Source organism: Pieris napi, chromosome 9 (genome assembly GCF_905475465.1).
Source record: "Pieris napi chromosome 9, ilPieNapi1.2, whole genome shotgun sequence".
Lineage (NCBI taxonomy): Eukaryota > Metazoa > Arthropoda > Insecta > Lepidoptera > Pieridae > Pieris > Pieris napi.
The window spans coordinates 7,714,082-7,728,959 of NC_062242.1; the positions used below are offsets into that span (position 1 = coordinate 7,714,082).

The following is a 14,878-nucleotide window of genomic DNA, read 5'->3' on the forward strand; positions in this document are numbered from 1 at the left end:
TCACGATGTTTTCCTTCATCGTTCGAGCGAATGTTAAATGTGCTTAAAGATAGTGAATAACGTGAAGTATAAAATCCTTTAAACAAAATTCTCGAAGCAGGACAATATTTTATCACATTTTTATTCATTAATTAAGGTATCGGCTCATTAATCTAGCCTTCGCAAAGCAGGTGTTGGACACGGCACCTCGAATCAATTATCCATTGACGTACAGTTTGTTGCTTATCCTAAACGCTGTGACATTAACGAGCCATCTGTTGTTAAGCTAATTAAGCTTGGCTTAAAGTTAGAAGACTAAAGGATGATTCAATAGATGCACAGGTTAATTAGTTTTATAGAAGCATAAGCTTTATGCTGGCGGGTACTTAGCAACGCCAGTGAGCTCGAACGAATTACCGATCTTTTAAGAATTATTACAAAATCACACACTTTTTTTATTTTTTTGCTTTAAATTTTTATCCCGAAAACCAATTTATGAAAAAGGCAATTATTGGAACATTATTATACTCGTAATTGTGTCGTACGTCTTAAAGAACTTTTGTAGTAAACAAGACAGGATGTGATGAGATTCTGGAGGAATAAAGGGATGTCTTTAAATATTATGGGCACAGTTTTGCCCAAAACGACTTTGTTATTTTTCATAGCGTCTCGTAATGACTTTAGGTCATCTTTGCTCGTATTACGTAATGTATTAATAAATTGTGTGTCGAGGAATGATTAATTATAATTATTTCTTAGATGTTTGTCTCTAAACAAAATTGGGACGGGCAGTGATTACCATGCAAGAAAGTGCTGTGCATGTTTTTATATTTTTTTAACATATTAAATGTATTTTTGTGTATTTAAATTGTAGAATGTGTATAAGGGCCTTTAAACCACCAAGTTATTAGATTAGTTACAAAAAGGGTTAAAATGTCATAAAACCTTTAATTTATTTTTAATGTTTTTACGTAATTAAAACTACCATGTTACATGTTAATTGCGAGTATTTATATTTTAATTTAAAACGTCCGCTTAGCGACCTAGTAGTTGAGGTCTAAGACTGCATTGCGTCTCCACAATGTCGATTTAAGGTCAGGCCCTTAAAGCTCGGAGGAATAGAGACCTTGCTACGTAAAAGGATAATGTACTCAATTGAAATATTCTAAACGTAAAGCGGACTATATTAACTATATTTAATATACTTCCTTTTATAAAATTACAAATTATTTATGTTAACTTGTTTAACTATTTCACATTGATATTGTTTAATATTTAATCTGATTTTAAGCTTATCTGGTTTACGGAATCCAAAAAAAGGAACTCCAGTGAATTGTGACACTTACACAATTATTTATGTTGAATTTAAAATTAGAAAACGTCTTGAATTTTCGCATCTGTTACAGCAAGCTTGTTTATATTTTCCTGATTGGTTATGTGGCAGACGCAGTTTTGGGTCTTTTTTTAAAACCTTCAACACGTTGATTTAGTAGACCAAACATATCTGTTTCATGAACATATATGTTTTACTTAACCGAACGATTGTTAATTGCGCAATATGAAAATAATGTCATACTTGTGAATCGTATTACATATTATGTAACAAGTTTTCTACGTTACATAATATGTAATATGTTTTTTTTAGAGAAAATGCTATCTACAGTTCAAGTAGAAGTGAAATAAATCAAAGGTCGTGCTACAACACAATCACACTTAAATAATGATAAATTAAGACTTAAAATTTCAAAAATAAGCAAAACATTATAAAGTCGAGGCACGCTACGCAAACATAATAAAAGCAGATTGAGTCGTAGGGCGCCATTATGCAAATTCTTGCAGATTTAAAATTTCACCCTCACACCTTATTTGATTATGATACTTATAATATACCTGCTTTTGAGGTAGAAAATATTACAATACCTCAATTTACTTCCCTTACTTCATAATGTTTGAATTTCTAAATTTATTTATTTGACTTGAGAAATATTCTCAGTCGAAACTTTGTGCTAAGCATGAATCTAACGTTTTAAATGCCATGTTCGGGGGTTATACTTAGTGCTTAGTCTTGAATGTGACACGTCCCCTTCAATTAGTAATAATATAAAGCTATTATAGGAGCTTATACAATTTATTTAGACTTAAAACAATTGATAAAATAATATTTTAGATATATTTTTTTATTTTATGTATATTTTACTAAAAGAGTCATCAAAACCTTTTGTATTTGATGAACCTTTTTCAATATGCTGTTGGGCTGATAACATAGGAACATAATACAAAAATAACAGAACCTTAACAAAAAAGATTCACCATCACATTACGTTGTTGAAGCAATTCATGCGGGCAGGTATTATAATAAAAAGCTGTTTTTATAAAAGCTGTGACATGTATCACTTATTTTTAAGCTCAATTTAGCTTTTTGTGGCCCCTGCGTGATTTTCAATAATGCTTTGAAGCAAATTAATTAGTCAAGCCTATTTTATAACATGCAATACTTTTAATGGTTTTACTATCAAATGTACTGCGTATAATTTTTCATTATTAATAAAATAAAGTTCGTTAATGTGTTCTGAGTATATAGTTAGACAGTTTTCATAAGCAAAGGGAAATCCTTTCAGAACTTTCTCTATATATATCTAGTATATTAGCATTAAGCATCATTATTTTTAACCCGACAATTACTTATGACTTCAGCTTGATCGATTCAAAAGTCCAATATCATAAGTTCGACATGAGCTATAATGGATGAAAAATTTTTCACTCTTCCCGTTGTTTCGTTATGGAACACATAAATATTTCAGGCTGACACCGAACATCCATCATTATAAAACTCAGATGCGATACATACAAAGCACTTATAGTTGGAGATCGATTGAATCTTTGATGTATTGTAATAATAATTGAACGCATTTCTCATTTTCGTTTATATTTAATAATGTTTAAATAATTATTAAAAACATCCTTAATAAAGATAATTTTTATATTGAATATTGAATACGATAATATTCTAAATACTCTAACAAAATTCATAAATGTCGTCAACTAACGTCGTATACAAATAAAGTGGACTAAGTAGACCAAATAAATATGCAAATTGAGTGTTTCCCAAACTTTGACGAAGTAAACTAAAGTTTTATCCGTTGCCCAGGACTGATTAGCGCTTGGATAGAGGCTAAAGAAAAAGCGATATAATGTATATTTTATAAATAATTTTGTGCTCCTTACTTTTTCATACAGACATCGCAGCCTACATACCATTCTGGTTTGAGCCTACCTCAGAAATCATGGGTCTCTGAGATCCATTGTCTTCTAGGCAGGCTTAAAGAGTAATTAGTAGTAATTATGTTAAAAGATTGCGTCAGAAAAGGCAGTATTCTTATTACTTTTAATCAGTTCACACCATTAAGCACACTATATAAAGTACATTTTCGTGGCGTTATTGAAAGTTCGAAATGGTTTTAAGTTTAAATAATTTCGTGGACCGCTTCGGGTAAATATACTCTGTGGAATGGAAAGTTTGGGAAAAACTTAACCGTACGAAACTTTCAAGAGCATATCAGGCGAAACAAATTTTTGATTAATATTACCGCGTTAAACAGTTCTTAAATTTAACACTTTTGTTTATATGTGTACACAGTTAAAGATAAAAACCGATATTTGTATTTAAAACATTTGTCTTAGGGAGCGTTCAAGTATTACGTCTCGCAATTTTTGGACGTTATTGACCCCCCCCCCTGTAACGCGCCGTAACGTTTTTCTGTACCCAATAGTAAAACGTGACTCTTTATACCTAAAAGTTACCATTATGTGGTGTAAAGTACTAGAAAGTCGAAAATAATATTTACAAAAACGCGTAATTTAATCCCCACCCCGCATCGTAACGTATTACAAGAGAACCAAAAATTCGTTACGTAATACTTGAACGCTCCCTTATGCAATACCTTCGTTTTGCTTATTTCTTTTTCTCATAGTTTAATGTTTTAGTAAAATTATTATTAATAAGGTTTTTATATAGTTAACTTGAATAGTTAAACTCACATTTACAACTGCAGTTTTGTATTACTTTTATTACAATGACAAAAAAACTTTAATCGTATTCTTATAACTTTATGACTTTGATGAATTAAACTATAAGGATACATAGTTGTAAAGAAATATATGGGTTTGTTTACTTAAACGAAGTTTACGTTACCCGCTTAGACAATAAAATCCAGCAATTCTTACCTGTAAAAGAAAAGAATCAAATTAGTCTTCAAAGAGCAACTTAAACTGAAATGGACGTAATAAAGTGATAGAGAAAGCTCGCTATTTCTTTTGTTAAAAGGCTTTTAAAGGTTCTTTGACGCGAACGGCAAGGTCGCAGCGCCGGTCGTTACGACGTCTGCCGAACTGACTTTCTTATAATAGTTTGAGATAACTTGGTATTGTAAAAGTTTAATTTAAGGTGAATTGTAGAAATTTAGACATACGGTAGATATGTACTAATAACACTTAGTAATTACCGCAAACCCCAACTAAACCGTCCATTGGTTTATCCGATCTCAACCATCCGATAACAACCAGAACGATAAATATATAGTTATATATGTTTGCGGATTTGTTAAGTGTTTGTTACTAAACAATAACCTAACAAAACTTAACCTAAACATATAATATACCTTATATGTCATTTAAATACCCGTTTTACTTTTCTTAGTTTTGTCTTATTGTAGAGTAACTAATTAAGCAATTTAATTCAAAATATGAATAACTGAGCTAACCTTTAAAAATCTCAATACTATATCCAGAATAAATGTTAAGAAAAAACATGTGATTTCATTACAACCGTGGTTGTATATTACACAGTAAATAGGTTTTATTAATTCTGAAGATGATAAAATTTGTGTAACTCAGTTACGAGATTAAATTTCGACTAGCTGACGATTGATTTATTATAGCTAAGAGCCGAACTCGTTTTTTACTAAATAGCTTAAGTAACCATTAACTCTCGATTAATGACTCCAAGAACTAATGAAAGACACGTTTTTATAAATGCCTACAAGTTTTAGCCTAACAATAAAAAATGTTTGGATTTAATTTCCTTAGGCGTCAGTATTATACTATGTAAAGAACACGAATTTGCAATCCGAAAAAGCCGTGAAAATTTATCCATTACAGCGAACCGGCCGCCTATTAGACAGTAAAAAAACAATCGTAATTTACGTTCAGCGTACAAAATTGCAATCCAGTTATTACGCCCTAACCACAATTACGTGTAATTGAAAACTGAGTGGTCGTTACGGCGCGGTGTGACGTCAGCCAGCATGCAACTGTGTTGAAAATATTGCACTACTAATGTAAACATTTAATGGTTGAAATTTTGATGTTCTCATTTTGTTTTCATAACATTAAGGAGTAACATGTTTGTGAAATTGGTTATGGAGCACGGCACGCTAATTATGTTGTTTTATGCTTTTAGCCGAATGTTACATTTTACAGCTTTTAATTTTGTGTTTTTAATTTTATTTTACTCCAACTTTTAAACCATTGCAATGCGTAGAGAAAATACTATTACTAATATGTTTATTGAGCAATAAGTTTTTTATGCACTTAATCATATATCTCAATAAAAGAAATGAAACCTATCAGATAATTAAATTCAATGCTTAGTACACGCAAACAGTTTATGAAGTCTCTACGACGTAGACATGCCGTAACAATACTACGTTGTAGCTGTAAAAGTGCTACGTGCTACAATTGTACTGGGGTGTAATCAACGCAATTCAATAACTAAACATTGTAATATATCAATCGTATACTAATATATATATAATCCCGTAGGTACTAGAAAAGGGACAAGTTAAAAGTTCCCATAACCGATAAGCATACATGGTGAATTCTATGAAAGTTGATGAAGCGAGAGAGGTATCAGGACCGTAGCAAGTGGAGATATGTGGTCTGTTTCTATCCCTTCGGGAAAAGGCGTGAATATATAAATACAAATAAATAAATTAACTTTTAAATCTAAGTTTTCAGTTGAGAATGCCTCAACACAATATTTTATTTATGCATCAAACATTTAAATAGAGAAAAATAAAGTTTAACCTATTAAAATCTGGAAAGACGCTTTCTGGTAAAAGGTAAGGCTGCCTACGCACTGGCGACCATAGACGCGGCCAGGCCGCCGCGGCCATGGTCGCCGGTGCGTAGGCAAGCGCGACATGTGGACGGCCGAAAAATTTGCAGTCGACTTCCAAGGATGTGTCAAGATGGACGTGCAGAAGATAATCACGCTAACTGTGCTTGTGTATTTACTACGAAAACGAAAACGGAAGATTTCACGTAAAAGACAGTTTTGGGTGCATCCATTACTTTGCGAGAGAAAGACTAAAGGATTATATTATACTTATTTTTTGGATTTAAAAATGTATGAGAAGAGATTCTTTAATTACATGAGAATGTCAACGAATACTTTTAACCTGTTACTGGATACAATAAAACCAAAAATTACTGGAACTGGTAACAACTATCGGAAATGCATTCCAGCAGAAGAAAAATTAGTAATAACAATAAGGTAAGCTTTTTCTTTTTTAAATACAGAATGTTTAAAAAATACGTGATATATTTTAAAGGATGTTTCGGAATGGAGTATTGTGTACAGGAAAAATAAAAATAATGTGATAGGGCCTTTTTTTTACTTAAACTGCTAAACGGATTTTTTTGTAAATTTGAATTATACAAGACTTGATTCTGAATCACCCTAAACCACCACTGTTGCGTTTTTCACAACAACCTGTATAATTCATTGACCAAGGTTTTGCCACTTTAAAAAATTTATGAACTATTGTTCAGTAGTATTCTACTTTACGACTTTGAAAAGGAGAGGAAAAGGGCTTGCTTATAACATGTTTTTAAATATTAAAAAACTGAAGTAGATAATCAAATTATTTGTATTTTCATAACTTAAAAAATGGCAATTGTGAACAATTAATCATTCAAATTGGGAAATAGGTCTATCATTTCTGAATTTTGAGAAATATCAGAATAATGAGTATGAGTATCGCTGTAATTTGAATCATCTGATATCCTGTTGGTAGTAGAATAACCTGAATAGTTCGGTTGGTATTTTTCTATAATTTCCATGATTTCCATTTTCGCTTTGGTCTTCATTGCAGCAGGGATTGTTTGAAATCTTTTGAGGAGGGATAAAAGAAACAGTCTGTCACAATTTGAATCATTCTGTGTAGTCGCTATGGTCTTATGCAGAACTGAAATTAGAGGGTCTGTATCGGATTCTTCGTTTGGTATTTTTTTCTTCCTTTTTGTTCTAAGCGACTTTGATGCAGACTGTTGAGTCTCAAGATCAGAAGATCTTGCACTTTCATTTTCTTGACTTGCCTCTTCGAGACTATTTTCTGTTGCGTTTGTGTCCAGCACTGATTTCAAAAACAGTAATTGGTTGAAATAGGTGTATTGTGATTTACGTTTTGCAGCAGAACCACTTTTGACATCTTTAAGACGGCGCAGCTCTCTTGTGAAACAGTCTCTAAGGTTTTTCCATCTTTTTTGGAGAGTAATGCCTGTAAATCAATAAATAAATGTAGTACATATTACAAAACTAATATTATGTTTATTAATGTGAATTTTATTTTCAGGTATTTGGCTACTGGGTGTTCTTTATCTCATATAAGTCATGAATACCGTATAGGGCTTCCTACAGTATCGGAAATAGTATTTGATGTTTGTGAAGCAATATGGGAGATATTAAAACCAATTGTGATGCCACAATTGACCAGAGATAAGTGGATTCAAACGGCTGAAGGTTTTCAAAAATACGCCCAATTTCCTAATTGCATCGGAGCCATCGACGGCAAGCACATTAGAGTTATCAAACCACAACATTCGGGATCTCTTTATTACAATTACAAGAATTATTTTTCAATCGTGTTACTTGCAATATGTGATGTAAATTATAAATTTCTTTACGTAGATATTGGAGCATACGGCAAATGCAGTGATTCGTCAATTTACAAAGACTCTGTATTTTATCATAGGCTTTTAAATAATGATCTCGATATTCCGAGCAATAACCCCATCAAAGAAAATGGCCAATCAATGCCGTTCGTTTTAGTGGGTGATGAGGCGTTTTCACTATCGGAACATATGATGCGACCGTATGCTGGGAGAAACTTGAATAATGTAAAGACTAATTTTAATTATCGACTATCCCGTGCCCGCCGCTATATTGAATGTACATTTGGAATATTAGCCAATAAATGGCAGATTCTTCACCGACCCCTAAACGTCAAGAAAGAATTTGCAGTTGTGATTATAAAAGCTCTATGTGTGCTTCATAATTTTGTGCGAGAAAGAGACGGATATGATTTCAAGGACACGTTAACTGTACCAGAGGCTTTATTAGAAATACCTGCATGTTTACCTAATAGAGCAAATAGAACATCAACCGAATATCGAGATATATTCGCAAACTACTTCAGTACCGATGGTCGCTTGCCCTGGCACAATTTGTAAATATATGGGTGCTCGCCGCGAGCCGCCATTGCGCGCCGTAAACAAAATGGCGTCGAACGCACATGCGGTATGAGTAATCTTTTTAAAAAGTTATTCCAATCATTACGAAAACCTGGGAAATTTTAGCAAATAATTGTCAAAACTCATGTGCAAAGCGAAAAATAGTAGAAATAAAATAGTTATACTTTTGACAATTACCTATTTGCTAAAATTTCTTAGATTTTGAATGAACGGAACAACTTTAAAAAAAAATCACTCATGTCACATATACGTGTCGAATGCTACTACAGCACCTGCTGCGTTTATTGTAGTTCATCGCATTATTAATTTACTTAGGCATAATAAAATAAAATACTAACCAAGTTCTGCCTTTTCTTTATCTTCCATGGATTCACCGCCAAATATATCGACCACTTCAAGCCACAACTGCCGCTTAACATCTTTATTGGAGTAATCATTTGATGCTAAATCCCATAAACCTCTTCTATTTTCAACTTCAATTATGAACCTTTCCGTGTCGAAATTGGCCATTGTAAAATAATCACTCTGTAGCTAGCTACACGTCTGGTCGCCGCGGCCGATGCGGTAGCACTGATGAATTTTAATACAGAAGTGATGTTCTCGACGGCCACGATTGGTCGCTGGTCGCGTGGCATCAAATTGGACGCCGCGGCCAACGGTGGCCGCTGGTCGCTGGCCGCTAAGTGCGTAGGGGCTATAGCGATTGCCATATAAAGTCCAGAATTCACTGGCCGCCGCGGCTAGGTCGCGGCGACCATGGTCGCCAGTGCGTAGGAGGCCTAAAGGTGAGAATTATGTCTATTATACGTTTATTAATCTGGTATAATAGATAACAGTCAGGATCAATTTTAAAGATATTTGAACAAGTATTCGTTTATTAGCAGGGGATCAGCCTACAAAAAACTTATGTTTCACCGATAACATAACCCACTGTGTAAGAAATATTAAGTTGTCAAAACAACCGCATTGTCATACAATGAAATATCTTATTTATAGTTAATGCATATCACAGTTCTCAAATACCTTTGAGAAGATAGGACGTATTCATCAGTCACAAGAAACGAAGTTGTAACTCTCGTAACAGGCGTAACTGCAGCGTAAATTTAATTGTTTTCTCTTTAAAATTCTCAAAACGCATCTCAAAGACTTCCGCTCAGCGGCAGCCCTTCACTCGAAAGCTCTTTTGTTGTAAACTAATTTTTAATTGGATGGCACACTTTACACATTCAACTTCTGTAAATTTTGTGAGAACTAAACGATTACTTAATATTTTGAAATAAGTTATTCGAAATTTTCTTCAAATAATATAACAAAATAAGAATAGAATATATTAAGAATAGTACAAATTATATTGAAGAATGAGATTATTAATTTATTCTAGTTTGTTTCAATATATGACGATAACAATGACATGATAAAGTAGAAACGTTTATTACCATACATACCAATAGACGGCTCATTGGTCTAGTGGTTAGTACCCCTGACTGCGAATCCATGGATCCCGGGTACGATCCCCGGCTGAGACAAACATCGTTGTGATGAGCATTTGGTGTTGTGCTTAGGTCTTGGGTGTTTAAATATGTATGTATATGTCTATCTATCTATAATATGTATGTATATCCCTTGCCTAGTACCCATAACATAAGCTTCACCAGCTTAGCATGGGACTAGGTCAATTGGTGTGAATTGTTCAATCATATACCACTACTAAGTGTACTTTTTAAATGGCTTTAGGATTGAGAGAAATGTTCCTCTTCATTTATTTGTCGTGTCGGAGCGCGTGACGTCATTAATTGAAACAAAGTAACTCACTTATCTAACGTACTCTCAACTTGGTCGGTTCGTTTGCAAAATTGTGTTATCTGCCTCTACCTTTGGAACACGTTCAATTACCAGCTCTGGTTACAAATGTTAGGCTTCAGCGCCGGAAATTATTAGCCGTTATAAACATTTATTTGCAAGAAACTTTAGCCTTAACTTTTATTATGTTATAAAAACCTCATTTATAGTTTTTCATTCTAAAAGCAGTTTTATGAGCACCATATACACAAACATAAAACAGAACTTGAACCTCTAAAAGCCTGACATATTGGTTTAATAGTATATAATTAAGTAAATTAATTAAAACAATGTAAAAAAAATTACCGCATAATAAAGTTATTTTTAATTTAATCCACTTAATTTCAATAAGAGATGTTTAAATTACAAATAATTAAATAAATAAGTCCGCAATATCAAAGACTGACAACGTTGAATCAAAGTTCACAGAACACGATATTCATTGTACCGTAGTTGTTAATCCGCTAACAAAAAGGGTCTTAACGCTTGTCAGCGGTCCGAGGTTCATTGCCCGACGAGTCACTTACACTCCAACAGTTTCATAATACAGCGAGATTTAATATAGCATTACACATTATTCACAAGATGTTCAGGCTCATAATTTTATTAATTCAGGGTAATGTTTTTGAAAGTGATGTCCGTACCGAAGTGTTTATAAGCTTCGGAATTGGATTTTTATTGGTGTTACTAAATATCACTATTTAATAATTTATATAATATCGTCGTTTTAGGCAAATATTAGTACACTTTATTTTTATTTTTTTTAAAGACAATTCACACCAATTGACCGAGTCCCATGCTAAGCTGGTGAACCTTGTGTAATGGATACTAGGCAACGAATATACATACATATTATAGAAAGATAGACATATAAATACATATTTTAAACAACCAAGACCTAAGCACAACACCAAATCACCAAATGCTCATCACATCGATGTTTGTCTCCGCCGGGGATCGAACCCAGGACCCATGGATTCGCAGTCAGGGGTACTAACCACTAGACCAATGAGTCGTCAAATTTGAGTTACAATTTTTTTTTACTTGTGCTCGTATAAAGGTAATTGCTTTAAGACTTATTTTATAAATAAGGTTTTAAATAAGTTTAAAGGAAATAATGCGTGATATTTTAGGCAATAGCCGAGTCATGATGAAAACTTAAAATGTTATCATATATTAAACAAAGTTTATTAAATCAGATGATTAGTTTTGCAAGAAGAATAAACACGGGGAAAATAAGCGGTGTTGGCAATGCGCCAGCACTGGGTAAAAGAAAAATGTATATAACTGCGATAAAGGTAAAAATGTAGGCAGTCCTTGAGCTAAGCTAGACTCGGAAAATATTTATGCTACATAGTTTATATTCTATTACCTTGGCAGACGGTTATCTTTTAGATAAGTTTTGATTTTTAAAACCATCCTGGGAGATTATTTAGTAATAATCTGTAATGCCGTATAGTATTTTATATGGACTTCCTCCTAATTGATTCACAATGATACCGTTGATAATTTAAAAAAAAATTGTGTAGTACTTTCCAGTATACTGTATACAGTATTAATTCTTAATTAATCTACAGTAATATTATAAAAGGAAAGATTTGACTGTTTGGTTGCATCAAATATAATTAAAATAGGATTTTTATAGAATACTAGCAGACCGGGCCACCCGTTGCTGAGGCTAAGGTTTTTGTTATATTACGTAGTAGTAAACTATTCAAAGGAAATGGTAGAACACCAGTCATGGGGACCACCATGCTCTTTTGGTGGTAATGCCATTAAATTGTAGCTTAGGTGAAACGTTGGTACTTTCGTTACGTTAGAATTGTGACTGTTAAATTTTAAACAAATAATTTGCAATAAAACAATATTGCGGGTATAAATTAAGATGTAAGCTATCCTATCTTTTAAGTTAGATCAAACTGCACACGGTGTGCAGTATGCAAAATGTAATTATATACATACTTATTTAAATCTTAATAACGATACATTCAATAAATTTACTAATGAAATGACTTATTAATCAATTAAACATGTTTGGGTTAATTATAATTGAATTTATATATGTTTCTCTTTCGCGAAAATCAGGTGATTTCCTAATCACACATCGACAAACAAATATTCCAACAAATTTACAATCAACGTGGACCAGAACTTAGTCAACAAACAATGCTTGCATTGTGGACATAAAAGTTAAATTCTGTGTTTCCGTGTATAGGTCTATACGTAACATAGCCGAGTAATTAGTAATGTTCTAAAATCTTGAAGAAATAAACCAAACATAGACATTGTATATTATGTCTTTAAGTTATCATTAAAACAGACAGATCAGATAACTGAACAGGGTGCAATAGGTTCACATAATGTTAAGAGAAACATGGTTTCATAGTGATGGTAGGAGCAAAAAGATCTTATGAAATTTATTTATTTACTTGCTCAACAGTATTCCTACAGCTACTCACTAAACAATATCCAAAAAATTAACACAAAAGCCAAAAACGGAATACACATTCAAACATAAACAAAGCACAGTTTAACCTACATATACAAAAATATAACAAAGTATATATATATATGTATTTATCATAAATTCTAAATTCTAAGTTCTAAGATTCATTGATCATTATAATATATATTTAATATAAAGGAAGAATAACAAATGCTCATATATGGAATAACGGATATTAAGGTGGATGGAATTTCGTATTCTGTCTTGACCTCTGATCACAAAACTAACGTCTTTTGTTTTTTAATATGTATTTGCCGTAATTCTTAATTATTTTTTTGTAATGTGCGCAATTCAAAAATACCAAACATAATTTGCCATACTTCGAGTGAAATATCCATTGCAAAACATGCCCTTAACTGATCCATCGATCATTCGCGGACGTTATATTAAAACTGCCAGACGCCTCATCAATTTATATTAATAAATACTGAATATCTATAGATTTAAACGGAGAAATTGAAAGAGCAGTATTTACTAATAAGTCTAGTAGGATAGGATTACGTAGGAGCTATCTTAGACTGCTCATCTTTGGTTTTATTTATCTTAAAGTTTATTTGCGTTTAGGAGTGTTATTGAAAGCAGTGAAAAACTCGTAAATTAACCATATATACGTATAAATAAATACAATTAAGGTCTAATTGATATGCTTTTATATTTCGTTTCGTTTTGAAGTTTTTTCCGGTATTAGTATTCTCGAGATCTATTGATTTTCATAAAAATTTTAAAATCCCATATTAGCTCGATTTAAAAAAAAATACTAACAAGATTGCCATCTTTATTTACCTTAAAAATGTGGATGCATTGATTATCTAAATACTTCTACGGTATACGGTATAACTTCTATGATACTTATCATACTTTATCATGTTTCTGTTGTTCATCATTTGTTGCATGTTATTGCTTGACAAGCATATTCACACTGTATCTTCACTAATTTATATTAAAATTAAGACTGTTAAAACAAAGAAAAGAACTATGATATTCTAAGAGATAGTTACAATGTAACGCTTGGCACGACTCGCTGTTACTTCACCAAGTACATTTTAATGTGATTTCGCACAAAGAAAATTATTCGGAGACGAGTGAGCTGTAAGAGATTACCCATTTAACTGGATTGAGCCGGTTTTCGAATTCATTCTACCACTTAAATGGACTAGTGTCTAATGTTAAATTTATGTGACACGACCGATCTTTGCAATTATTTAATAATTCCCACTTTTATATTTAATAGAGCAGTGTTGGCCTAGTGGCTTCAGCGTGCGATTCTCATCCCTGAGGTCCCCGGTCCCCGGCTGTACACCAATGCACCTTTCTATGTGCGCATTTAACATTCGCTCGAACGGTGAAGGAAAACATCGTGAGGAAACCGGCTTGCCTTAGACCTTAGACCCAAAAAGTCGACGGCGTGTGTCGGGCACAGGAGGCTGATCACCTACTTGCCTATTAGATTAACAAATGATCATGAAACTGATACAGAAATTTGCGGCCCAGACCTAAAAAGGTTGTAGCGCCACTGAGTATTATATTATTTAATAATTCACGTTACATATTATATATTACTAGCTGTCCCCGCGAACTTCGTTTCTCCATAATGTGATTTTAGTTAGCCTACCTTTTTAGTACATACCAACATGGAACATTTTGGTATGCTACTCCAGAGACTGTTCAGTTTTCTGGAATGAAAACTTTTTAGGTTTTTCTGTGAATTTTTTTCTATATAGTATAGTTCAAGTCATAAGATTTTAATAACAAATAAAAAATAGGGGTTGATCGTAGAGGGGTGAAAATTACGAGATGTATATATTTTGTATGCTGTATCATAAAAACAAAAAAAAATATCTAAAAAATTACAATTACAATTTAGGGGTGGGACCACCCTTATCATTTAGGGGTTTGTAAGATAGATAGTAGCCAATTTTTTTTTTTTTATGTAAAAATGAATAATAAATTTAAAATTTCATCAATGTCATTATTATATTTGCATAAGCCCAATAGACGGAGTTAGTTAATGATTTAAAATAA

The 14,878-nt window shown here is 32.7% G+C and overlaps 2 protein-coding genes across 4 annotated transcripts in view; one reads left to right on the forward strand and one right to left on the reverse strand.

Moving 5' to 3' along the window:
- Positions 1 to 14,878, reverse strand: part of LOC125052711 (CUGBP Elav-like family member 3-B) — a 447,174-nt gene that overhangs the window by 311,617 nt on the left and 120,679 nt on the right. The gene's annotated exons all lie outside the window — the stretch shown is intronic.
- Positions 6,121 to 8,852, forward strand: LOC125052712 (protein ALP1-like). Its single transcript, XM_047653705.1, has 2 exons — positions 6,121 to 6,532; positions 7,614 to 8,852. Exons 1-2 carry the CDS (start codon positions 6,180 to 6,182, stop codon positions 8,488 to 8,490), a joined length of 1,230 nt encoding a protein of 409 aa, XP_047509661.1. The 5' UTR covers positions 6,121 to 6,179; the 3' UTR covers positions 8,491 to 8,852.

What these genes read in the sequence shown, in the direction of transcription:
- LOC125052712 (XM_047653705.1), top strand. Translation starts at nt 6,180, where the DNA reads ATGTGGACGGCCGAAAAATTTGCAGTCGACTTCCAAGGATGTGTCAAG. An exon ending in AAATTAGTAATAACAATAAG is followed by an intron (nt 6,533 to 7,613) that starts GTAAGCTTTTTC and finishes TTTTATTTTCAG; the next exon opens with GTATTTGGCTACTGGGTGTT.